Consider the following 26,089-nt stretch of genomic DNA (forward strand, 5'->3'; position numbering starts at 1 on the left):
TTTCAGGGGCATCCATGAACTCCCTTAAACAGAATACAAATCTGGGTACGTATGCTGCCTTCAGACAAGGCCCAGAGCTTTTGTCTTTCTTCACAGGTGTCTGTGATCAGGGATCCTTCTGGTCATGCCTAGGGATTATGGACCTAAGAGCTGCTGGGTGTAAGGGATGTGAACAGGGTGAATGGGGAAAGTGGTGTATCACCTACCCACCTGCCACCCAGGAGAAGCCACTCTGAGCTCCCTGGGCACTATTCCAGCAAAAGTGGGTGAGGAACGGCCTCAAAGTCAGGGCTAGAGTGGGTCCACGGAGTTCTAGTCAGGTCTTCCACATCTTCCATGAACTAGGCCCAGAGATGCCCCAGACCTACAGCCGTGGGGCTCAATATCAACAGGGGAGCCTAGTCAGGCCGCACCTGGCTCATAATACTAATAATGTTAACAAATATGAACAGCCCTCACTGTACGGTTCTAACCAAATGACTCAGAGTAAGGCACTTAATCCTCACAACGACTTACTTTTATTTATACTTGAGGAAACAGCAGCTCAGAGAGGTCAAGAAACCGACCCCAAATCACACAGCTTGCGAAGGGCAGAGCCATAATTTGAAACCAGGCGGCCTGGCTCCAGGCTGTGCTCCCCATCCCTACACTGTGCTGCCTCGTTGTGAGTGGAGGAGCAGAGGAGGACGGGGTAGGACGGTCCGTGGGCAGAGTCTGAGGGAGGCTGGCGGCAAAGGACAGGAAGACCATCCAATAGGCATTACTCAAATCTGGCCGAGGGGGCTAAACCCTGGCACCATGGGCACTCACACCCTTTCCTTCTCCCCACTTGCCCTCCTTAGGCCTGTGCCCACAGCGCTGCTACACCCCCACAGCCAGGGTGAGCGGTCAGGCAGGGGCCTGCCAGCATCACACAGCAGTGGCCGCGGGGGTTGCCCACCTGGTGCACGCAGACGTTGCATTTGTCGCAGAAGACCATCTCGTTGCCATCTTCGCCCTCGGGAGAGCGGCACACGTCACAGACGACATCCTCATCGTACTCGATGCCCAGCCCCTCCTGCGTCTCGATGGCCCGCGCCATGTTCTGGTGGCACAGCGTCTCCAGCTCCTCCAGCACACGCTCGAGCGTCAGTTCGTCCAGCTCTGGCTTCTCTGCGAGGGTAGCAGGGCAGGGGGTCAGAAGCCCAGCCTCTCGGAGCAGGTGGACAGGAGTGTTTCTACCTGCACGCTGTGTTTACTGTCTCCGGCCCTAGTTCCGTCGTCTGAAAACCGACTGGGTTCGACCATGCAAAGGCCCCGGACGCCTGGTGTGGTGTTGTGACTTCAGACCCTGCTGGTGACCACACATACATGCTTGTGTACACACAGATGCTATGAGGGTGTCTGTCTCTGGGATGCAGCTGCCGCCATGGGGAACCCACTGCCTGAGCTGTGTGTATGGGGGGCACCTGAGAAGGTGGCTGAATCCAGCAGAGCTGGCCTTTCCTGGGACATGGTGGGCCTTCAGCCAGGAGGCCCATACCAGCTGACCCCAGCCCCACGTGTCACGCTAGACTTCTAAGTGCTCACTCACTCCTCATGTAACAGTCAGGCTTACTAAGTGTGTGGGTGCACGCTCAGTCATATAACACTCCCCCAAACCCTGTAAATGACATGCTGTTACTGCCTCCATCTGACAACTACAGAAACTGAAGCACAGTCATCAGTAACAAAGCAGGGACTTTCCCCCACACCTGTGCAGCGCCAAAGCCCAGCAGTGGTTTAGAAGAAGACCCTGTGTGGCCTGGCCCCGTCCCATTCTCACCTGGCAGGTCACCTACCCATCTCCTTGAGCTCTGAGTTGATGAGTTCCAGCCAGTAGGCATCAATCTCGTCCAAGTCATAGCGGCTGCCCCCTGGCCAATCAGGCTGGGAGCCCTCACCAAGTTCAGAGCCACTAGGGGACACCTGGGTAGGGGGGCCTTCCAACGGTGGAAGAATCCTAGGAATTCAAGAGAAGATATGAGGAGAGGGTGCCCTCAGCCTGCTACTCTTGCTGGCTCTGAGGGCCACCCCCAGGGAGTTGGCCAGCCTGACTGAGGGGCTAGCAGGAAAGTGAGGTGTGAGACTTTGCTGCCAAGCAGGGCCTGCCTCCTTCCAGTCCCTCCTCCCACCTGCCCACCCTGCAGAGGCTGTAGGAGGCCATTCCCTTTGCCGTCCTGGGCAATGCCCAGTGCCAGTCACTTTGGCACAAGTTGGATAGGGCCGGCTGGCCCCCAGGTCCTTCCATACACTCTTTCAAAGCTGGGGAAAGGCCCCCAGAAGCCCCAGCCCCTCCTCCACCAGTAGCCTCAGGGGACCTGAGGCCAGGGCTCCTCTGGGGTGAAGAGGACGCACCTGCTACAGTCCCAGGGTCACACTTCAGGTCAGCCCTCTCTCAGGCCATGGCTCTGACTCGGAGGCAGTTTGCAAGGGTCCTGGCTACAGGGCGAGGCCTCCAAGCCCAGCTCCGCCACTTAATGTGTGACTGGGTAAGCCATTTAGCTCCTCTGCGCCCCAGAAAATGGACTAATGGTAACAGCACCTAGCTTCCACAGTTGGCATAAGAATTAAATGGATGAACACGTGTGGAGCTCTTAGAACTGTGAGTGGCACGTAGTAAGCGCTATATTCGTGTGAGTGTGTATTTTAAGACCTCTGGATATCACTTTGCTCCTTCTGAAATGGAATATGAGGGTTTTCTGCCTTGGGAGGGCATGGCTTCCTCTCTTGGCTCAGCTGTGTGCTGCCCCTCAGTTCCTAATGCCAGTTCAGAATGCCAGCTCTTCCCACCCCCTACCAGTTGCCATGGTTATTGCTGTGGAGCCTGGCCTCCATCTGGCCGGCCCTGCCAGGGCTGAGAGGCCCCTTACTTGCCCAAGAGGCCTCCTGGGGTCGAAGGCAGGGCTGCCAGGGGCTGTGACTCAGCGCAGACTGGAAAGGGAAGGCAGGGCCAGGGGCGCACAGATATGGCACAGCTACGGGGAGGGTTCTGGGGCTTCAGTAAGAGCCCCGGGTGTCGGCAAGGGGGGCAGGTAGGATGCAGGGCGGGGGGCGCAGAATGGCCTCCAGGCAGGAGGGAGGCCCAGAGGAGACTGAGGGAGGCCAGGATACAAGGGAAGGGGCTTAGAGTCACCTTCTGCCACACAAGATGCCCAGATCAAGGAAAGTCCTAGGCAACAAGAATGACGTGACGCCCACCCCCAATCCCAGACCATTTCAAATAGAAGCAATAGTATTTGCTTTGCAGGACTCTCAGTCCTACAAAGTTCTGCCTTGCCTTGGGAGGCTCTTATTTAAATTAACACATTCTTTCAAAAACATTGTCATTTTGTCACGACCCTGCTTTGTTTGTGTCCCCAGCATATGCTCAGCTGGGTCTGGGATAGCCCGAGCGCCCACCGCCTAATGGCCTAACTACCCACACTATGTGCTCAGGATGTACCTGGCCAGACCTCTTGGGGCCAAGATCACATTCCTTTCTCCGGGAAGCTGGGGTTAAAGGGCTATCAACATAAAAGGCATTTCCTGTGCTTCCCGGGGTGCTCATCGTCACCTGTCTGGCCTCTTCTGGCTCCGACTATGGAGGAGGCGCCCCTACCACGGGTGGTTTGACGTCACCCTCAGTCAAGGCCTCAGTCTTGGCTGCAGCCAGTAGAACCGAGGTCAGCGGGGAGGAGATGGGTGGCTGGGCTGGGATCTGAGGGCGGAGGGGCGGGAGTCTCTCACTCCAGAAGACCAGATAGAAAACAGAGGCTGGTTTTGCCCTGGGCTGTGTCTTTCGGCCACCCCCGAAGAACAGTGCAGGCCCTCCTTCAGTTCATGATGTGACAGTGAGGGGTTCTCATTATCCAGAGATGTTTAGGACCATGAGGTGGGTAGACCTGCTCAAGGGCCAGGGAGGACTGGGCAAGAAGAGAGGGATGGAGGGGGCCAGGGAGGCAGTGGGGGAGGGCAGAGTCAGCAAGCCAGGGTGACTGGGGCACGAGACTCTCTCTGGGCCACACAGAGGCAGCCCAGGGCCTGTTCCTGTGGCTTGTGACTTCCTGGCCCAGCCCACAAGGCCCTGGCGGTCATGCAGGGAATTCCCCAGAATTTCCCAACTTCCTCCTCTATAAAATGGGGACAGCAGTGTGCCTTTTAGAGGGCTGATATGATAATTAGATGAGAAGATGAATTTGAGGCTCAGCACAGCAAGTTCTCAGGAACAGAGCTCCTGGAACAGTTCTGACCACGGCGCCTGCTGTGCCGGCTTCCAGGTGAGAGCTGTGAAGGTAAAGGTGGCCCGGCAGGTGGAGGTGCCAGGCTGCAAGGAGACAGGGAAAGACGGGGCCCAGAGGTATCTCCATGGGAGCATCCCTCCCCTTCCAGTCTTATCCTCTCCAAAGAGCAGGATAGGCCAGGCGTGCCTGGCTCTGGTCAGCCTAGACCTGTGTGTATGCGGGGAATGTACCTAGTAGGGCCAGAGCTGTGTGAACACATGCTTCCGTCGTGATCTCAACAGATAAGACACCAACTGAAGCCAACCTACTTGTGTGGCATCTGCAATTAATCACCCAGGCCAGCAGATGCTTCCAGAACCACCTGACATTGACATCGAGGACAGAGGACAAACCGCTGGGCCAAGCCTAATCAGGACTCGCCCCTCTCCACCCAGCTGGTGGCCTACCCCTCTGCCTTGTTACCCTGGGCCCTTGGCATGTGAATTCTCAACTAATCCTCACCACTACACTATCAGGCACATACTGTTATTAGACCCATTTTATGGAGAAGGAAACAGGTTCAAAGAGGTCGGTTACAGTTCTTTGGTCTATAGAGTAGACAGGGTGAAGCTGGCTGGGAGCCTGACCCACGTTTTTGGCCCTGGGCAGCGGACGTGTAGAATAAAGCGTTTCTCCAAACTCCACATATGCTCTCGTCCAGAGAGGCCTGGAGCTTCCCTGATTCTCAGAGGGCCAAAGATAACAGGCCTTGCGAGCCCAGGACGATAAACACTGCCCAATACCCAATCCTCACTGGGCACCAAGTGGGGCTTAGTATGTGCTTTGCCTCTGTAATCACATGCCCAGCACCGGCCTGGCACCAGGCAGGCACTGGGTGTCTGTGAGCCCATCATAGGTGTGGCTGCCAGGGAAGCATCAGTGCCAATGTCAAGGGAGGTGACAGCTGAAATCTTTGCCCCAGGCCCTGGCAAAATGGACCTAAGCGAGAGCCCCAGGGCTGCCAAGGTTGGGAATGGACTGTCAGTTAACATAAGTCTGCCCAGCCCTGGCAGGCTGATGTGCAGGGGGGGGGGACGGAGGGCCAGGACAGCAGGTCCCTATGGCCCAAGACATGACTTGGAGGGTTTCCCGGGGTGCAGGAAGAAGCACTTGGCTGAATTCTGTCACTGGAAGCAAGGCCCACGGCCACAAGGCCACCTCCTGACAAGAACACAGGAGTCTCTCTGACCTACAAGACCACAAGCCTCCTGAGCCCAGAAAGGACTCAGCCTTGATCCAATCCTGATTTCTAGGAGGCAGCGGGCCCTCCTCAGAATCTGATCATAGCAACTGTTTTGTGGACATCTGGTGTGAACCAAGCACTGGATTTCTTGCTCCCAATAACTCCTCAAAAAGGTTTTAAGAAGCCAAGAGCACAGTTTGTCCCTATTTTAAGGACTTGTTAGAGGTCTGGAGATATCCCCGAGAAGATCTTCTGGCGGGACCCAGTTTGGAACGACATCAAGCTAATCCACGGCCAGTTTTCACCGAGTGTTCATGTGGGCCAGGTCCTGGGTCCAGGGCCTTCCACGCATCATTTCTCTACATCATCTTGACCACTGCATAGGGCAGGTGCTGTTGTTATCATCCCCATCTTATAGACAAGGAAACTGATGCCCAGGCAGATTACATTCCCTGCCCAAGGTCCCACTGAACTTGGAGGCAATTTGAACCCAGGCTGTCTGGCTCCAGAGCTGAACTCAAGCTCAAAACCTTGGCCTCAGAGGTAAAACTGCAGTATTTCTGGAACACTGCAATGTTTTTTCAAGAACAAAAGAAACAGAATAGACACAGACTAGAAAGGAACCCCTTGCCTAGTCCTCGCCTCCCCTCCCTATGGCCCCTTGCCTGGGCGCCATGGCTCCCCTTCCTCTGGCCCCTGGCCTGGGCCCCATGCCTCCCCTCCCTATGGGCCCTGGCCTGGACACCACGGCTCACCTCACCACAGGCTCGGGAATGGCCTCTGCCCCCGCGGGCACCTGCACGCCCTTCTCCTGGTCCTTGCCTCCCCTCCCTGTGGGCCCTGGCCTAGGTGCCACGGCTCACCTCACCACTGGCTCGGGAATGGCCTCTGCCCCCGCGGGCACCTGCACACCCTTCTCCCATTCTTGCCGCCATGGGTCTGCCAAGACGTAGTAGTCATCCGGGCTGAGCTGGTACGAGTCTGGGATCTTCATGGCTGTGATCAAGTCTGTCCGGAAAACCTGTGGGGAGACAAGGTGGGGAAAGAATGGTTTCAGGTCGTCTTCAGGTGATCTGCTTCACAGCCCAGGGCAGGAAAAGGCAAATGCTAAAAGCCCACTCACTCAAAAATGAGAATGCGACACAAAAGCAGTTAAGTACAATAACCCGTCTTCCCTGAACCCAGCAGAGTGCTTTGCACACAGAAGATCTCCAATAAATGTTGAATTGAATTTACATGCTCAGATCTGCTCAAGGACAGAGTCTGAGTGATGGATAGAAGTGGACCTTAGAGGGAAGAGGAAAGACATGTGGGAAAGGCAAAAATACTGAGGAAAAAAATCAGTTGGCAGAAAGGCTTGTGTGAATGCAATACTGCCATGAAGTGTCTGTTTAGGGAATTTCTGTTGAAGATTCAAAATTATGTTTGTTGTTGTAACCACAGTCACAAGTGTAAAAAGAATCCAGGCAACTACATGCCAGGGCCTCAGGCAAATAGCTGAGGGAGAGGCCAGGCTTTGGGACAGCCTAGAGAATAGCCTCCCATGGCTCAGGGTCTCCACGGTCTCTGAAGAACAACGGTACCATATGTCCTATTCAGTGGGCGCTCTGCTGTGCCATGCTCTATATGACGGGGAAGGAGAAGCGTGTTGAATTCCTTCTCAACCAAGCCCTTCCAAACCCCCTGGGGCCAGGCCATGAGTGGACACACCCTCATGCTTTGGTTTCCTTGTGAGCACCTGCTCACTCAGGGAAACTTCTTTTCCCAGCGTTCTATCTGTGGTCCCCCACCCCAAAGCAATCCCCACGCCCAGCCCCAGGAGCACTGGCAGTGCCTTGTCTGCCCCAGCTGCTCGGCCTCACCTGGGCCCCACCAAGGGCTGCTGGAGGACTTGGTGGCAGCTCTAGACACTATGTGACTTGTTTTGGTACCAACTTTCCCCGTGAACATCACAAGTTAAAGGAGAGTTCATGTCACAGAGAGAAGAGAAACCACTATAGGGAGTCCTCCAGGTTTCAGACCCGACTCCAAGCCCACTCCCCTCCCTGGAAGACCAGCCTTCCAGGGGTGGTGGCCATTCACTGGTAACCTCTGCCTGCAGGAGGCCCCACCTGCTGGCTCTCTGTCTCACTTGAATCTCGGAGACAACTGAAAGGGGGCGCCAAGGGGGCTCAAGGCAGCGTCTTGCAGAAATCTAATTAACGTCTGCTTCTAGCCAGAGAGGGCCCTTGCTTGCAAAAGGTCAAGTTTCTTGAAGACTCTATTTGCCAATATAATTTAATTGTTAAGACTAATACCCTAACATTTAATTAGGGTGTCAGTGTGAAAAAATTAAAATGAGATTACGATTAAATGCTAATTACACAGAAGATGAAATGTGGCAAAGATTTCACAGCCCTGATAATTTGCATATCTTATTAGCAAGTAGCAAGACAACTGATATAAGAACATAAACTCAGGTAGTGGGTGCTTCTGTGCTGTCCTTCAGCACCCTCCCTCCCTCTGCTGGCTGGGGCCAGGTTATTTCCCTCTGGGGCCCCCTGTTCAGGACCCGGCAGGGGTAAACTGAACCCACAGCAATCTGGTGACTGTCTCAAAGTTCTCCCAACCCTGGCAAGCCCTACGTGGTACATCTAATGCCCTGTTGCTCTGAATGCCATTAGGAACCATCCTCCAGGGAAAGCCTGTCATCTTGCCCCTTCCAGAGCCCAGTGTCACTGTGTGCCCCTCCAAAAAGGCACTGGTGAGTCTGAAATCTCTTGCTGTTCCCTTTTCCTGAGCTATAGTTCAAATGCTGCCTCGTGGGATCACCCTGATCACTCCAACTCAGGGTGGCCAACCACCCAACAGAGCCACTTTCCAGCCCGTGGTCCTGTCTCATTTCCGAGTATGTATACTTCTGAAAATTAACTGGTGTGTGCATGTTCCTTGCTTCTTGTCATCTCTCCTGCCACACCTGTCCTGTTATCTGCAACATTCTCAGGGCTTGGCAGAGTGACTGGCACATAGTAGATGCTCGATAAATAGTAACTGAGAGAATGATTAAATGAATGAGTGAATAAAAGGGCCCCTCTGGGGAGTTACCTGATAAGTCTGATGACCCCAGCTGGCTCCTTGGCAGTGCTTTTTGAACCCCCATGAACTGGAGAGACACCTCATGGATACATCCAGAGCTGAAACAACCCAAGTACGTGGAGCGAATGGAGCAAGAGGCAGCCCTGGTCTGCAGGTGCAGACAGAGTGCCAAGCCACACCAGCGGGGAAGAGGTGGCTCTGTCCTAGGAAAAGGCTTGGTGCTGGGAACTCGAGAGCAGGAAAGGATCCCATGCGCAACTCAGCTAAGGAGATTCAGGAGAGGAAGAGAGTCTGGTCCCAAGAGAGTTGCAAGCTTCATGTGGTGTGACTGGATGCCACTGGGCCCTTGGGCAGAGGACTGATGGAAGCAGAGGAAAGGCAGCACCATCTTACAGGTACCAGCCAACACTTAAAAGAACACAGTGTGCCCAGCACCAATCTAATGGCTGTCCTTGAATTAACTGTTGGCCCCTATTCCAACTCTGTGAGGTGGATGCTGTTATCATCCCTAGTCTACATTAGAGAAACCTGGGACTCAGGTCAGCTTAATAACCTACACAAGGTCCTACATGTTAGAAGTGGCAAAGGAACCCAGACAGACAACTCTGGAGCCATCCAGCACTCCTCTGCAATCTCGCCCCTCTTGGCCACCTGCTCACTGCCAATGCCCTTGAATTAACCCAAAGCCAAATCAAGGGGTTTCCCCAAAGGCTGGAATATGCAAATCAGATGGTGACCTCTGCAAGTTCCAAGTTCTCCAGTGGCTTTCCACTGCCATCTCACTGCCCTCAGGACGAGCCACGACTGCATTAGTAGTCAGTCTCCCTTCCAAGCACGTCTCACACTTGGCACAGGGGAGGACCCCACTGGGACACTTCTCCCTGCCAAAGTGGGGGTGGCCTGTTTCACCCTTAGGGTGTTACTCCAGCCCATAACTGCTCTAGGAAAGATTCCCTGATGTCAGGCTGGGTTCTGGGCTTCCTCTGGACTCCCACAGCCCCTCTACTGGTATCCCTTGGTTTCCTGCCAGGTCTTCCCCACTAGAAGGTAAGCTCAGTGAGGTCTGGCCAGGCTACAGGCTGCAACAGTGCATGCAGGGCCTGACACATGCTAGGTGCTAACTAAGGCTGAATGATTGAAGAGCCTCCCGTGGATCTGCCACCATCTTTCTGGGTAGCTGCCCAAGGATTCAGCTGGGGACTCTGTCCCTTCCAAAGGAACCCCTGAATACTCATATAAAACCTGTCCACAAACAGGGCAACCCAAACACCTTTCTGTCTTGAATAGCCAAAGGTTGGGCTTCCAAAAAAAGGCTCAGTTATTCTCCTAAAACGCCTCTGAATTATTCACGAAAACTAAATAAATAATAAAACAGACACTGATGAACTGGAGGCCTTGCCATGGCAAGGAAGTTGGAAGCTGGAAAACAAGCAATTTTCTAAGAATGTGAATGTTTACTATTTTTCTCTTTTGGCAGAAGTTGACAAATTGTCTTTCAAGGTCTGCTGCCTAGCAACCAAGTTCTGCTGAGCTACTTGGGAGACGTTAATTGTAGCTTCTTCAAACAGTATGAAGAATGTTTAAAGGTCTAAAACTCTAACCTAGTAACCAATGTGAGTGCCAGAGGTGCCAACACAGCTCTGAAGAGAGCTGGAGACCCTGCTCTGCCCAGACGTGGGGAAACTGCATGGGGCTTGCCTTCTAGTTCCTCTTCCCAAGAGTGAGACCACAAGCACTGAAAAGTCTATCTCGCTTTCTGAGCCTATTTCCCCACGGAGAACCAAAAATGAGCTATGCCAGAAAGCGTGTCATGTCTCAAGACTGACATGATCTCCAAAAGCAGATGAAGATGATGACAACAGGCAACTTTCACTCTGCTATCCTCAGCATTCCTGTACATGATCATGAGATTTATGAATATTATTTGAACATTTCATCCTGGGACCTTGGTTTCTGCTTCCTTTTCTCAAGAGTGAAGTATTATATATCACAGTGTATTTCAGACCTAGAGAGGCACCAAGGGGAAGTTCCGTTACTTAAGGAAAAGCCCCAGCACTTATCGTAATTACTGAGCACAATTATCTGTGTAATTATTTGTTTAATGTCCATCTCCTCTAATAATCAAGCTGAGAGAGGCAGAGACTACGTGTCCTGCTTATCACTGTGCCTATTTGTGGCATCATGTGCCTGGTACACAGCAGGTATTCAAGAAATGTTTGTGAGACTAGTGAGTGAGTGAATGAATGAATGAACCCCAGGATTTCTCTAAATCCTATATAACTAAACTCTGAAACTTCCTCTCCTGCCTAGCAGGGACAGTGAAGGCAGAGGGCTGGCCCAAAGGATTCTTCCAGGCAGAACTCAGGAACTGGTCTTGGTTGCTGTCCCAAAGCCAGTGAAAATAGCTTTGGCCAGGACAGCCTCTCCTTGCCTTCTATCCACATCAGAAGGCCTAGTGCAAAGCTAGGAGTGGCCACTCTCTCTAATCTCCCAAAGGATGTTTGACAGTCTGTCTTGCAAGAGTCAAGTAAAATTACTACCAAATGCCTCATTTGAAATCACCGTGTTTTTCTGAGCACCTCATCTCATTAGAAAGGACAGCTAACAGTGAAAAGTAATTGCCCTGCTGCAGCATGCTAGGTGCTATGCTAAACACTTTATATATACAATCTCACCTAATCCTCCCACTTTACAGATGTGGGGACCAAGACTCAGAGAGGTTAAACCACTTGTCTGAGGTCTGCCCTGTGCTTTAACCAATGCAATCCAGCCTGCAAACCAGTCTGCTATTTCTTCTCTTAAAAAAAAAAAATCTCTTTCTTGGACTGGAAATTGATAAAGAGTATCTCAGCCAAGAGCATACTTAGATACTTAAAATTAAGCATAAAACACCAGAGAAGGGCTCTGGAAATAGCTTCCCAGTCCCAGTCAAGCTACCACTAGGCTAATTTGGTCAGACACTTACACACACACACACACTCAACATCTCTTTCTCTTTCACAAGGATAACAGCACTTCCTGCTCTTAAAGAGAATTTATTACACACATTTCTTTTGCAAGACAAGTCCCAGAGGCCGGGAGGCCTTTCCAGCTGGCGGGAGCAGCAGTGTTTCCAAATGTATGAGAAGTGGATTCTGCCCCCCACCCCAGAGCAGTGGGAGGCCCAGTGGAAGGGCTCCCCTCACCGCCCGCCTGCCTCCCAAGGTAGCAAAAGAGCTGTTGGCTAGAAACATGGCTCAAAACCACAGGGTCAAGCAAAAAAACCCTTTTCTGGAGAGTCTCCTGTTTTACGCTCAAGTTTGGGAGCACTCTGCCTTTCACTACAACATATGCCATCACTGTTTTAATATACAACATTATGTCATTTCAAACATTTGGATAATACCTCTGCTCCTCCAGGAAAGCACCTTATTTATCCCATGGTTTTGAACCCCAACACCATCTGGCCACCCTTGCGTGCACCTAGGGGGGAAGGGGCCCATTTTCAAAAGCAATGGGTCAAGCAGAAATGGAGCATTTTCACCCTCCACTCGTTGCCTTTCCTAGGGAGGGCCATCCTTACATAGGAACTTTCACAGACACTGTATCTGGAAGACCTCCACTGCTGGCAGAGGCTGTTCACAGGGTCACCTCTTTCTCCCAGGCCCCGCTCTAGGGGTGAGAGGCTGAGCACTGGTGAAGGGCCCCTGTGGAACCCACAGAGAAGCCCCCCATTCTCTCAACTCAAGGTACGTACAGTTTGTCACCAGGGCCTAAAAAGGAGCCCAACTCCTGCCCACCCCATTCTGAGACCATCCAGGCTTCCATCCCAGGCATGCGAGCTCCACCTTCACTCACGTCTGGGTTCTCCCCACACCCCCAGGCTCCACGGGCCCCAGGACAGGACCGTCACACCTACAGAACAGAAACTGCAGAACAGCACTCTACAGACAACCACCCTGAGGCTCACAGAGACTGTACTTGCCCGAAGTCTCACAGTTCCTCAGTGGCAAGCTGGCTACATCCCTCGTAACGGACACCTTCCTGTGCAGCACCTGCTTCCTGCTAACAGTCAGAAGACAAGCTCCCCAGGGACAGGGCCTGCGCTCTCTGTGTCCCTGGCCCTAGGCTGGGCCTCTGAGGTGCTCTCGAGTGTTTGCTGAGTTTAATCACTATCATTAAGGTCCTAAAGACCTATCTCCCTGCCTGTTGGCTGACTTCTGGGGACTCTGACTTCCTGAAAACACAGCTTTCTACCTCAAGAGAGCCTGTCCGGGGAAATCCTCACTTCTCAGCCTGCTCCTCCATCTGCCTCTCTGCCCCAGGCCTGAGGAAGACATGGCTTCAAAACAGCAGTCTCCAAACCACCTGGCTTCCAGGTCTCTTCTCAAACTACCCTTCCCACCCATGCCAGGCCGAGGGCTTAGCAGAAACCTGTCAGTCCCATGGTCGCTGTGGGAGAAGGGAGGAGCTGTGGGTGATGCCACCCACATGGCCAGCATTTGTTTAGGTCACTGAACCAGGCTGGAAGGCCTTCCCTTCTTCCCTCAACTTTCAGCGAGGACCAAGCTGGAAACTCCCATTTAGCAGATCATGGAAAAAGGTCTACGGCAGTAGTTCTTAACCCTGGCTTCCAGCAGGAGGGCTCTGAAAAAGTACAGGTGCCTAGGGCCCTACTCCAAAGCATTCAAGTCAGAATTCTTGAGAATGGTATGGGATAAGGGTCTGATATTGTTATTTTAAAAAATAATCCCTGGTCTGTGATCTCCATCAGGCTCTCAGAGGTATGACCCACAAAGTTACATTCATGCTATTTAGTGAGACAGGCCAGGCCAGAAACCCAAGGCCTAGAGCGGCTGCCCCGGGCTATGATAATCCCGTCCTCTCCTTCAGGACAGGCCTGGCCAACTTAAGCACCAAGGGACAGAGCTCAGCTTTGCTGGGATCCCACTGGCAGGCAGAGCAGAGGAAGGCAGCAGCCTGTGTTCCTGGGGTCAGCCCCACCTTTTCCCTCCACTGCCAAACGGATCCTGGGGCCAACTTCAGACTAAGTGTGCTGCCACCAAAACTCCTAAACCAGCCTCCCAGGAAGCCCAGGGCCTGTTCTTTCAGCCCCAAGTACCGAGGCCTGCAGTCCCCTCTCAGTCAGGCTGAGGAAGCCACGCACTGGTTAAGGGCCAGAACGAGAAGCTGGGCCTCAAGGCCTCAGCCCTGTCCAGGGTCCTGACTCCTGGTCAGAGCATTCTGTTCCAGCCTGGGGCCTCTCCCTCTGGTGTGGAGGGCGCCCCTTGATTTGCACCCTCAGAGTGCACATATCATCTCAGGGGCAGCCCTGCCAGTCTCGTCTAAACCCATTCCCTGCCTTTTACAGAACTGGTGGCTTCTCTATGCGCCAGTGCTGCTGTCATGCTAAATACTCCTGATGCTCAAATCCCCGTTCATCACTGTCCATCTTCAAAGATGAGGAGATGAAGAGACCTCCAGTCCCGTGGCTCTGCATGCAGCTACCAGGAAGGGACTCCTGCACCACACACATCAACTTGCATGTATTGAAGCTGGGAACTTGAGCCAGACTGGGAGCAGACCGTGTGAACAGCCTGAAAACCACCCCCCAGGCTTCTTACTCTGGGACCGAGCGGGAGGGACTCCAGAAGCCCTTTCACCAGGGTGTCGGAAGCCCTCAGCCCCCAGCACCAGCAGATTAGGAAGGCCTTTCTCTCCAGCCCGTTCACAGAGAAGGGACAGCCAGTGAAGAGATTTAGTACGAGCATTATCTGCCGCCAAATCCTCGCTTTCATCTCCGCCTTCTCACGAGCCAAGTCATTTGGAAGCTTTCATCGATAGTTTCCTCTCTGCCCCACGAAAACTTGGAATTTATGCCGGCTTATGGCTCAGTCTCCTTGCTTAGGGGACGAGGGAAACCTCGCAGGCTGCTCTCCCCCTGCTGTGGGAGGAAAAGCTTGTCCTTGGCAACAGTTCAAGACAGGGAAAACTTCCTCAGCCCTCCAGGAGCCTAGGACTTGAGGGCGTCAGAGGCCCCCCTGCCCCTGCAGAGGCTTCTGGGCTTGAACCCAGGGCTGTGCACAGCCAGTCCCCATTCAGCACCCATGCAATGGTTCGATTCTATTTTTAGGTGGAGAAAGGTTCAAAGGCCCTGCACAGGAAAATCCAAGAGGGAGGGGAATTCTCAGCGCCATGCAAATCACACTTTCCCCTCAGCCTCTGCTTGACACCTGTTTCCCCTAGCCGGCCGCCTATCCTGGGTATTGATAGCAGCCAGGTCCCCAGGATCTCCGCCCAGAGCAGAGGCCCCTCCTCCTCCTGCTGCTTAAAGTGAGAGCTAGGGGAAGGAACTAAACCAGCCCCAGGGGCTCCCCAGAACTTCCCCTCCATTCTCCAATCTGAATAGCCCACGAACGCAGTGAGGAGGTGAGATTCTCAGAGGCGGGTTGCTCAGCTTCAAAACAGCAGGGTGACTACTGCCTTTCAGGACCTGCTGCTGCTGCTAAGTCGCTTCAGTCGTGTCCAACTCTGTGTGACCCCATAGACGGCAGCCCACCAGGCTCCCCCGTCCCTGGGATTCTCCAGGCAAGAACACTGAAGTGGGTTGCCATTTCCTTCTCCAGCCTTTTAGGACCAGGGAGACACAAAAGGTGGCTAGGGTTTTACTAATCCAGCCCAAGTAGTAACTGGGAGCCCTTGCAGCTCTCAAGATGAGGGTGTGGGTAGAGGAGTGGTCCCAGGGACTCCCAGGGCCCTATCACACTCTGCCTCCTACTTCCCAGTGCACAAGAACACAGCCTGTCCACCCAGTGAGCAGGGCTACTGTTAGTCACTCAGATGTGTCCGACTCCTTGCGACCCCATGCACTGAAGTCCCCCAGGCTCCTGTCCATGGAATTCCCCAGGCAAGAATACTAGAGTGGGTTGCCATTTCCCTCTCCAGGGGATCTTCCCAACCCAGGGAGAGAACCCTATTAAGAGTCTCAAGAACAACATCCTCTCATGCCCACCTCACTCCCAGATTTTATTCCAGTCCTTACTGCATTCCTGGAGATTTCTCCTTCCGTCTCTACCCCTCCACTGTAGGGCCAAGGGAGGACAGTTGGGATCAGAACAGGAGGCTTCAGAACTCAAAATGGTGTCCCCACCTCCAATCCCCATAAAAGATGAGTCCCAGGGTAGGCCAGCTCCACGGGGAGTCCTTTTTCAAATGCAAGGTTCTGTGGAAAATACCCCTAGGGACTGGCTAAGGACAGCAGCTCCTGGATCACCACTGCTGTGAGAAGGGGAAAAGAGGTTGCCAGGCTCAGAACAAAGATATCTTCCTTCAGTCTGGGCCAGGGCCAAGTGCTTTGCCCTAGAACTCTGAGCCTTCACACTCGTGCTGTTGGCCCCAAGAACTTCACATCTTGACTATATATATAACCTCAGTTTCCTTACTATAACAGGAGGGTTAAAAAAAGTAAAGTGTCCAGCCCATGTCTGCGTGCTAAGTCGCTCAGTCATGTCCAACTCTTTGTGACCCTACGGGCTGTAGCCCGCCAGGGTCCTTTATCCATGGATTTCTCCAGGCAAGAATACTGGAGTGGGTTGCCACGCCCTCCTCCAGGGGATCTTCCTGACCACCAGATCGAACCTGTGTCTCCTGCACTCCTGCATTACAGGTAGATTCTTTACCGCTGAGCCACCGGGGAAGCCCTGTGGGCTGCAGAACAATGTCTCTCTTAAAGGTCAGACTCAAAACCACCCTACTGGGGACTCAGGGCTCTTGCAGCCTCATCTGTTCCAAAGGTCTCTTCTGTGCCCACTATAATGCATTAAAGACCTAAGAAGGAGCAATGAGGTTCTAGGATGTTATTTTCAGGGGCTACAGAAGGCAGGACCCCATGTCCATTTGTCTACCCACTTCCAAAACTTCTACGGCTCCAGATGTCATAAACGTCTCTTACCTGTCCCAAAAGACAGGGTCAAAGCAGGGAAGGAATAAAGTGCAGATGCATCTGAAATGGGCATAATAAAGAGTGGATGACCACTGGACGACTCTGAAGACGCCATCCTTCATCAGTGAATCCTGTCACTCTTGGTTCAGCCTCCAAAATGTCCCATATCCTACTGCTTCTTACTCCACTGCAATCACCTAGCTCTAAGGCCACCATAATTTCTCTCCTGGACAAATGCTAAAGAAGCCTGCCTGCTCCCACTCTTGCCCATCACATTCCCTCCCCCTTACAGCAGTCACTGGGACCTTTCATTAAAACATCAGACTATGTCATTACCCTGCTTAGAATCCTTGAAAGGCTCCTCCCCTCACTCAGATCAATAGGAACATCTTTACAACAACCTATAAGGTTATGAGAACTGACACTCCCACCCTTTCCTCTCAATCACTTCGCTCAGCCACACTGGTCTTGTTTTGCAATGACTGCGTCCTCTACCAGGAATCCTCTCTCCCCATACACCTGCACTTCCCCCAAACAGTCCTCCCTCTCCACAGGTCTCTGTTCCTGTCACCCTTCCACTTCTATTTCATCTTTCTCCAGGTTACTTGTCATTACCCACCTCGGAGGGCTTCTTTTCGTTCTGCCGGGGCCAGCCCGATTTGGTGCTGCTGGGCAGTTTGGAGCATCTTGATGCAGACGTAGCGTGACCTGCAGAGAAAGCACAGCCCATGAGGGGCCCCTGGAAGGCCAGGAACACCACCCACCATGTCCAAGGAAAGGAAACCTGTAAGGCAAGCTCTGGCTTGAATGTTCAGGAGGTGGAGACCTCTGTGAGCATCTGGTGGACTGTCCCTGCTCGGGGCCTCTCCAATGATGAATGGGGTCATGACGCCTCCTCCACTCACCAACCAGAAGAGACTTGGGAGGTGAAAGGCAGTGGGACAAGGACTCAGTATTAGCTTTCTGTGTGACCCAAAAGGGTTGCTCTAAAGTAGACACATAGACTTAAGCTTGAGCCCTGGCTCAGCCACTTATTAGCTCCTCAGGATGGGCAAATGACTCAGTCTGAGCCTCAGCTTGCTTTTGTATAAAATGGGGGCAGAGAGTAACTATCTCCAAAGAGCTTTTGTGAGAATTAAATGATACCATGCCTGTAAAGTCTTAGTACAGTCCCCTGCACATGGCACTGCTTTGATACACACTACCCATTATCACTCGGGTTCTAAAGGCCCTTGTGGGACCACACTAAGAGTGGTCTCCACTCCTATGGGTCAAAGGAGCATAGCCTAGGTGGGCAGTGGGGGACTGGTGAGAAGGGAGTATGCCACAGCCCAGCCCAACTCCAGTGCAGACAGAGGGCTCAGCTGCCAGGTGCTCTCCCCTGCAGGTGCCTGGGGCTTCAAGGGTTCCTTGGCCTGAAATAAAGTTAGAAGCAGAGGACATTGAAACAGGCCGCAGGGAGCGTGACTGCACTCACAGGCGGCCAGATGCTGCGATCTACTGCCACGGGGAGGAAGAGCCAGCCAGGTCAGACTCCAGAGCCAAGCTGGAGTCTGAGCAAACAGACCAAAGGACAGTGAAGGAAACCCGGAGGGAGAGACAGGCGAGGACTGGCGTCTCATCCTAGTGCATGTGTTCCTGAACCCTCAGGTTCCTGGGGTAGAGAGAACTCCAGGGACTCTCAGGGGGCCTTGAGGCTCTCCCCAGTCCCAGCTGCTCACCATATATGTGAACAAGCTAAGTCTACAGCTGCAGGGCTCCAGGCTTTCACCTGAGGGCACCACTAGGTGGGAATCTTCCTGGCAGCGCATCTCGCCTACACAGGGCAGAATGGAACCCTTTATTCCGACTGGCTCATGCAGGCCTGGGTTCGTGGGGCATCTGAGAAGAGCTGCCTTCTGGTACCAGGGACAAGCCCTCACCCAACACAAACTTTTTTGCCTCCACATTTCAGAAGAGGCTCCCTAAGGCCCCATTTTCTGTGTAAGAGTGTCCCCCTCTATCCAGCTGACACACCCAGCCCCCACATAAGTCTATCTCTGAGATTCTACGGCCAAGATCCCATGAAGGTCAGGCTCCTTCATTAATTTCTTCAGCAAACATTTACTGATCACCTATTATGTGCCCCATCTAGCTGGATATGGCAGTCAGCAAGTCATGACCTGTCTTACCAAGGGGCTTACTTTGATAAGGAAATGGCACTTGATTAGGAAATAACACTGATTAGGCAATTTATAATGAAGAGTGACAGGTTTTTTTGCCTGTTGTGAGGACACTTCCACAGGGCCCCAACTCAACAGCAGGGCCAGAGGGAGTGAGGTATGCTCAGCAGCCCGGACCAGCACAGGCAAAGGAAGACCCAGAGGGGAGTTGATCTGTTCCAACCAGAGCAAAACACAGGGGTTGAGAGCGAGAGGGTAAAGGGGAGCAGAGCGGAGGAGGACAGCAAGGCCCTGAAGGCCATGGTGGTGTGGGGGCTCTCAGAGGAGCCCGGGCTGCTTTATGCGTTCATCAACACGGAGACTCTGGAGCAACATCCCACTCCCCCAGTCTGGGCCTGTGGTCCTGATAATTATTCACACACTTTCCCTGCAGGAGCCCCACATGGAAGGCCTTACTGTCGGTGGTGTCAGAGTTGTCGCTGCTGATGGAGTACTTTCGCCTCTTCTCTTCCATCTGCAACGAAAGTAGGCCCCATTATACTCACAGGCGGCTCGGGAAATCCTCAACCTCTCAGAAAACTGCCCGTCAATCTACCTCCCCACACTCGCCCCGCTGCAGAGGAAGAATGAGAAGAAGGCCATGCCCTAGCCTTCTCCTCGGGCAGCCTCCCCCTTCTCTCACCCACCTACATGGGCCCTGGGGCTGGGGGAGGGGGCAGCATCGCTCATCTCCTGAGCCCAGAGCCTCACACAACAGAGAGCCTAGTCAAAGATGACAATGAGGGAGGACAAGGGGGGTCAGTAGCCCCAGAGTGAACAGTGACTTGGACCTGCCTCGCCCCAGATCCCTCACCCACCACGGAATCCCCTCTCACCTGCAAGTTGCACGTGGTGCCCTGCTTGAGGCAGAGGAGGGAGGGCACAGAAACAGACAGACTCTTCCAGGAGGACCAGGCGAGCGGAGTTGAGGGACAAGCCAGCCCACAAGCACTGAGCCTACACTCTGCATATCCTGAGAGTGGCAGCCAGAGGGGCATGGAACTGGGGTGGGGGCAGGGAGGCTCCACGCTGGGTTCCTGAGCCACGCCAGGGCCAGAGTGAAGGGGCTGCGCTGCCCACCCTCCCCTCAGTGTCCCTCTCCAGGTAAAAATACAAACTCACTTTCCCTCCACTACAGTGTTTAGCTTCAAGGTAGAAGGGCGGCTCTCCCGTACTGAGCTCTTTCCCCTACCCATGCCAACTCAGCTATCTCGTGTTCCTAACAACCTGGGGAGTTGTGAGCTATTAGCTTCATTTACTGAGGAGGCTCAGTGCCTTGTCCTGCTAGTGACTTGGCTGAACCGGGATTTGAATCCACGTGGTCTGATCCCCGAGCCCACACTGAGCCGCCTTTGTGCCCTTGTCAGCTCCTGCCTGTTGGAAGTGCTTTCCTACCCACTATTTCCTCTAATCCTGCAGAGTCCTGGGTGGCAGAGCCTGCTCTGGTCCCCTCTTGGAGGGGAGCACACTGAGAGACTTGTTAACCTGCCTTAGGTCTCACAGCTAGTCAGTGGCTGAGTCCCAATTCAGAGAACAGACCCGGGGCTCGGAGCCCACGGGGCTTTTCACCATGTTTTTGTCAGCCTAGACCCTGGGCTGCCTCACTGTACACAGCAAAGGACAAGAAGCCAGTGCCAGTAGGGAGAAAGCCCAGCTGCCAACCAACCAGGCTGCCCAACCCCACTGTGAATCCCATTTGCCACCTGCTGTCACCCCAAGTCTACTCATACGGAGCCCTGGGAGGGGTCACCTTATTTTACTGTGGCCTTGCAGAGGCCTTAGGAGCACTGGCTCTCTAAAGCGGGTTGCAATTACCCAGAACTCTGAGCTACTCAGAAGGACCCTCTGGCCTCAAACTTGACCTTAGCGAGGAGCTTTTCTCCACCCCCATGTCTCCCAAGAGTAGGGTCAGGATGAAAGGTTCATTGGGGCTGCTTGCTGCCCAGCTGCAAAGGTGGAGGCCAAGGGCTCTCCAGAGGGTGTGGAGGTCTGGAGGCATGCCTGGTGGAGAGGAGCACGGATGCCAAGGAGGCAGGAACCAGAGTTGAAACGGATAAGTACCCATTGCTTGGGGAGGGGCACATCCTGGCACACAGGGACCCCGATGAGGCCTCAGAACTGGCCCTTGGTGCTGGCAGGCATAATGGCTGCTTCCCTTTTGCAGGTGGGGACAATGAAGCTCAGAGGTTAAGTGACTTGCCCAAGATCACAGTTCTTATAAGAGGTTTCTCTGACTCAGGAGACCATCCTCTTGACCTTGAGACTACTCTGCCTCTGTGTAGCCCAGTGGCTCAGGTCATAGACTGAATGAGTGAATGGGGCAATAACACTCACTACCCAGATCCGTGCCCATCCTTGCTGTCCTCTGGGGTCTGCATGTGACAAAGGTGACTGTAACACAACTCTGACTCCAGCCTGAATCTTGCCAACCCAGCTGTCACAGGTGGGGTAGGAGCAGGGGGAGAAGTGCTCTTCATGCACCCATCTGTTTTCTTCTGAAATCCTCTACATGAACTGCATTTTTCTTCATTTCCAGCAAATAGGCACTTGCAAGCCAGGCTGTCCCATAGCATAAAAGCAGCAGCACTGGATTCAGGGAGGCCAAGTTCAAATCCTATCTCCACCCCTCACTAGACCAGGGACCTTGGGAAAGACATACTTCCCCAAAGACACAAATTGGATCTGGAATTATACATAAATCTCCTGAACTTAAAATGCTGGCAACTGATTTAGATATTTAAAACACTTAGAGAGGGCCAAACTAAACACATCTGTGGGCCAGAATCAGCTGGTGAGTGAAGGAGAGCAGCATAAAGCCCTTAGCACAGTGGCTGGCATTCCATATGGGTGCTGGTTATTAATACCACAGCAGACTTGGGCCAGGTGAACAATTCTACCAGCAGCCACCTGAAGGCCTCCTCAGCAAGGCAGTGAGCTGTGCAGTAAGGAAGGTCCCTGACAACAGGACCCCTTGACTGCCAGGATCTCTTCCTACTGCCCAGGACCAGTGTGACCTGTCAGCACGCAGACCTGCACCCCACCCTCAGCCAGCTCCTCCGTGAAACACCCCAGAGTCCTCCTGGATAGCGTGTTATTATGAGAGCAGATTTTGCGGCAGCTTAATTGGAATAATAACTAGGCTTCAGAGGGAAACCACTGCTTTGCTTCTTTTCTTTGAACCAAGTCTGTTCGAAAGGTCTCCCTGCCTCAGGTAAGCCTCTTCTCAGTGGCCAATGAAGACTCAAATGAGGCCTGGCCTCCCCTGCAGGACAAGGCTTTGCCCCATGATGTCCCCCTCCAACCCAGCACAGAGGACACGGAGGATTCTTACCAAAGCTGAAATCCAGGGCTACACGTGCAGGTGGGGGATGGGGGTGCCAAGACTTGACCTTGGCCTCTCGTTTTTCCTCTCTGCTGGCTCCCCTAACCTCTCCCAAAGCAAGGTCTGCCCTGAGAATATTCAGGGTCATGAGGCACTTATTTTTAGGGACAGAAAGTACCACAAAGGAGACGCTGGGAAAGAAGTGTCCCCTTTTCCTGCCATTGCCACCAGTCTGCTTGCACTCTTACACCTTCCCCAGCTATGGAGACACACACAGCTCTCCTCTGGGAGTATGGATGTCCTCGAGTCCCCTGAGTGAGCAGCCTTGCTGTGGCTCCTCCACCCCACCGCTGACCCTTGGCAAGTGCAGTGGGTGCTCCCTCCAGAACACACGGAGAATCCAGCCACCTTCCCCATCTTTACTGCTTCCACGCTGGTCCAGGCCAGTCTCATCTCTCGCAGGACTGCTCATTCATCTCCCAACTTCCACTACTGCTCCCTCGTAATCCAGGATCCACACAGTAGCCAGAATGATCATGTCATATGTCCTATTTGAAATCTTTCACAGGCTTCCTGTCGATCAAGGGCAAAACTCAAACTTCTAACCATAAGACTTTATACGATCTGGTCCCTGCCTACTGCATATTGACCACCAGCCCATTTCCCACCACTTCCCAGTCAAACCAGACTCCTTTCATTTCCTGAAACAGACAGTCCATGCCTCCAGACCTGTGCACAGGTGTGCTCTATGCCTGTAATGGTCTACACAATCTAGGCATCTCTGACTTTTCCTCCTTCAGGTTTCGGCTTAAACATCAGAGGTCTATGCCAGCTGCCTTATCTACAGAAAGCCCACCACCCAGTTACTCAGCTTCTTTAGGAGTGTTTGTTGAGCTACTTGCTGAATGTCCTTTTCCTTCAGAGTATATGTTCCACAACAAGAAAAAGTGTAACTGTTTGGATCCTTGCCCAGTAGCCCTTCGAGTTGTACCTAGCACATGACAGGAGTTTGGTGCACACTCAGTGCTGAGTGTGCTCTTGTCCCCTCCCCCCAGAAGTGTGGGGCCACACAGCCAAGCAGCCTGCTCACAGCCTATGGGAGCAAACACCCCAGCCCCAGATTTCGACCTGTTTGCACAGCCCGCCTTCCCCGTCTTAACCTCACACGTTTTCCAAGAGGCTTTATTTGGTTGGGCTCCTGGCTAATGATCAATGTCAACTCAGTAATAGGGCAGCAATTTGGTGGCAGATGTTTTCTTGGCAGCACTAGCCACTGGTCTTAGTGGGGACCTCAGGTCTGGACTTGAAACACCAATGCCCAATGCCAGCCCCCTTTAAAGACCTCTCCGCAAATAAACTCAAATAAACACCCTGGGCCTCCATTAACGCCCCTCCAGCTGACCCTGGAAACAGTGGGTCTTTCAGGCCTGCTACTGCAGCAGCTCCCTGGGCAGTTAAAACAGCCCAACCTGGCCTCCGGCCTCTCCTCTCTGGGGGCCACCAGGCCTGCCCAGCCTGCCACCACACACAGCAGGATTTCGTCTTCCTCCTTTAAAAAGGGGAGGAAAAGGCTTTCAAGCAGGCAATTTACCATTCCAGACACAATCTTTCAAAGAGAAACAAAAACTCTCCCTGTCTGAGGCAGACCGCTAAGGCGTGTGTGTAATAAGATGCTAATACAATTTAATGATATTTCGGCTGGAAAACCTGTCCTCAGAGCCTGCTTGTGTCGGGAAGGCCAGACATTCAGAAAACAAGAGCTGCATACTCTTAAACCGTTTTAAATGGGGGTCAGAGCCCCACTCTTTCCTATCTCTCATTAACTTTAATGCCTTCTCAGGGACAGTAACTGCTGTGACAACAGTGATTTTGTACACACAGATCCTCAGACTTGCTTCTCCAATCACAGGGAATCCTAACCCTCCTCCAACACCCACCACTGCTCGCCTGTCCCAGGGGCACCCAACTCCCCTAAAACACACTCTCCACACCCACCCTCCAGACCCAGTTCTGAGGACATGCCAAGGGGATCCTTGGAGACAGAAAGGGGCTTTGTCTACTTTGTCCTTCAGCACCTTCACACCCTACCCTCCACCCAAAAGAGGGCAAAGTTCAGCCCACTCATTCCGTGGATGACTGCCCGTTGGCAACTGCAGGGTCCTTCTGGTTCCTTCTTCAGAGAATGGAGCTGGCTCTCTGGCCTACCTTAAAGGGGAGAGGTCAAAGGTCAGCTGCGTTTGGGTCCTATCCAGGTTATTAATAGTAAGAATTGCTAATACCAATCAGGTGCTTATCCCCTGCCCGGCTTTGTGCTTAGTCTTCTTTATGCAATGTATCACTTAATCCACACACCCACCATGAGGTAGGTACTGTCAGTAACCCCAGTTGCAGATGAAGAAACTGAGGCATGGAGCAATTGCCACAGATGGTGACTGCAAAGCCAGCACTCAAACCTAGGCTGTCTGATCTTAGAGAGAACACCTTGCCCCCCACCTTAGGGGGTGGGGGGAGGAGGGGTACAGCCCACAGTGCACAGACCTGCAACTCGGGAGTATGGTTGGGGTACTCCAGATTCTTACGGGTTTCCTGAGAATCTCCCTGGGTTCCTCAACTTTGAGACACATGGTGAGGCTCTTACATGGAGGACAGGGCAAGGCACGGATATTCCCCTCTTCACAACTTCAACTTGGCCTCCCCTTAGAGACCCCAAAGGGAAAACTGTGAGTCCCAAAAAGAGACTGCTGGATGAGCTGTGAAGAATTTGGACTGGAAGCCTCTGACTTGGGTCTTGGGTATAAGATAAGTACCTCCCTGATAACTGGAACAATGATTAATACCCTGCCCTCAACCTCAAGGATGTGGAAATCAGTGCCAAAAGCCTAACCTCAAGATACTGGAAGGCCTTGGGGTCTAGGGATCAGAGTTCCACCTCACCTGTCAACAAAAGCTAAGTGGAGATTTCCGACTGCCTCTTGGATCAGTGTTATTGGCCATTCAGCCAGGCCATTTAGGGAAAGGAAAAGCACGTTGGATGGGAAATGTTCTGGAAACATTTGCTGCATCCCGAGCCCAAACAACTCTACCCTTAAACACTTCAACTCCAAAAGTGCTGGGGAGACCCTTGGCTAAGCAGTTTCAAAACCAACACTCATGCAAGTCTTGCTGCCTGGGGCGAGGACTTCCCTCAGTGAGGCATTTGCTGTGGAACCAAATGCTTTTCCACTCTAGACAACAGCCAACAGCACTTGGGACAACTGAGAGGCCTCCAGATCAAACAAACATCCCTTTTTTCCCCTACCATGCAAACTTTCTCAATAAATTATTCGCCCACTTCGGATCGGATCAAAGCCTGTTTTCGCAGCCTGTGACCTAAAAAGCAAATAGCATCTCTTAAACATGAAAGCCCTCCTCCCTGCCTGGGTCGGCTTTATTACTCATTCCTTCCTCTTACAGTTATTCTGTTGTTATTTTCCTTCTCTGCTTGTTAAGATCGTTCTGCGAGTCCCAACCCGCCTGAGGAAGATGGGACAGGAGAGATGGTGCCTTCACTTGGGGCCCTAAGGTGGGAAAGGAAGTCAGGGTAGGGGAGAAGCCAGCACCCTGGGAACCCAGGAAACAGGGCCAGGCCCGGTTGGCAGCTCCCTGCCCAGCTCTTCTGCCAAATGTCCTACTGGGAATTTTACCAGTGAAGGGAGGGAGTTAATGTCACCCTGGGAGGAGGGGCCAGGCGGCCCTACCACCACCCAGGCCCAAGACTAAGTTAGCAAACATAAACGTTAAAGGGACATCCTGACAGCTTGTCTGGCCTCAAAGCTTAGGGTTCCTCCCCCTTGCAACAAAGGCAAGGTAGCAGTCAGTTGTGTCCTCTCAGCTCCTCGGTTAGGAGTGCAAACGCGATGCCTCCTGATGACCCCTGCAAACTTAAGACCCTGTATAAAACTTTGTGTCTTGGAATTCCAAAGTGGGGGGGTGGGGACAACGAGAGAGAATGCTAAGCGCAAGGGCAAGGTTTGGGAATTTGCAGAGACCAGAGGCGCCGTATGCTTCCTGCCCTTGGCACTGAGCAAAGGGAAACACAGGCCCTCCCGCCCCGACCAGCCCAGGGCA

General features: G+C 53.0%; 1 protein-coding gene across 10 annotated transcripts in view; it reads right to left on the reverse strand.

The window, feature by feature from the left end:
- JADE2 (jade family PHD finger 2) overlaps window positions 1-26,089 on the reverse strand; it is a 50,836-nt gene that overhangs the window by 21,115 nt on the left and 3,632 nt on the right. For 6 of the 10 annotated variants that reach the window (XM_043465492.1, XM_043465491.1, XM_043465489.1 and 3 more), the window contains exons 2-6: window positions 19,078-19,135; window positions 17,079-17,167; window positions 6,327-6,484; window positions 1,821-1,981; window positions 941-1,152 (exon numbers count right to left, since the gene is read on the reverse strand). In XM_043465492.1, coding sequence (XP_043321427.1) covers window positions 941-1,152; window positions 1,821-1,981; window positions 6,327-6,484; window positions 17,079-17,167; window positions 19,078-19,135 — 678 coding nt within the window. Of the gene's footprint in view, window positions 1-940; window positions 1,153-1,820; window positions 1,982-6,326; window positions 6,485-17,078; window positions 17,168-19,077; window positions 19,136-19,496; window positions 24,188-26,089 lie in introns of all 10 variants that reach the window. The other 4 variants (XR_006269019.1, XM_043465485.1, XM_043465488.1 and 1 more) reach the window with 2 other exon arrangements.

This window comes from Cervus canadensis, chromosome 4 (assembly GCF_019320065.1).
Source record: "Cervus canadensis isolate Bull #8, Minnesota chromosome 4, ASM1932006v1, whole genome shotgun sequence".
Classification (NCBI taxonomy): Eukaryota; Metazoa; Chordata; class Mammalia; order Artiodactyla; family Cervidae; genus Cervus; species Cervus canadensis.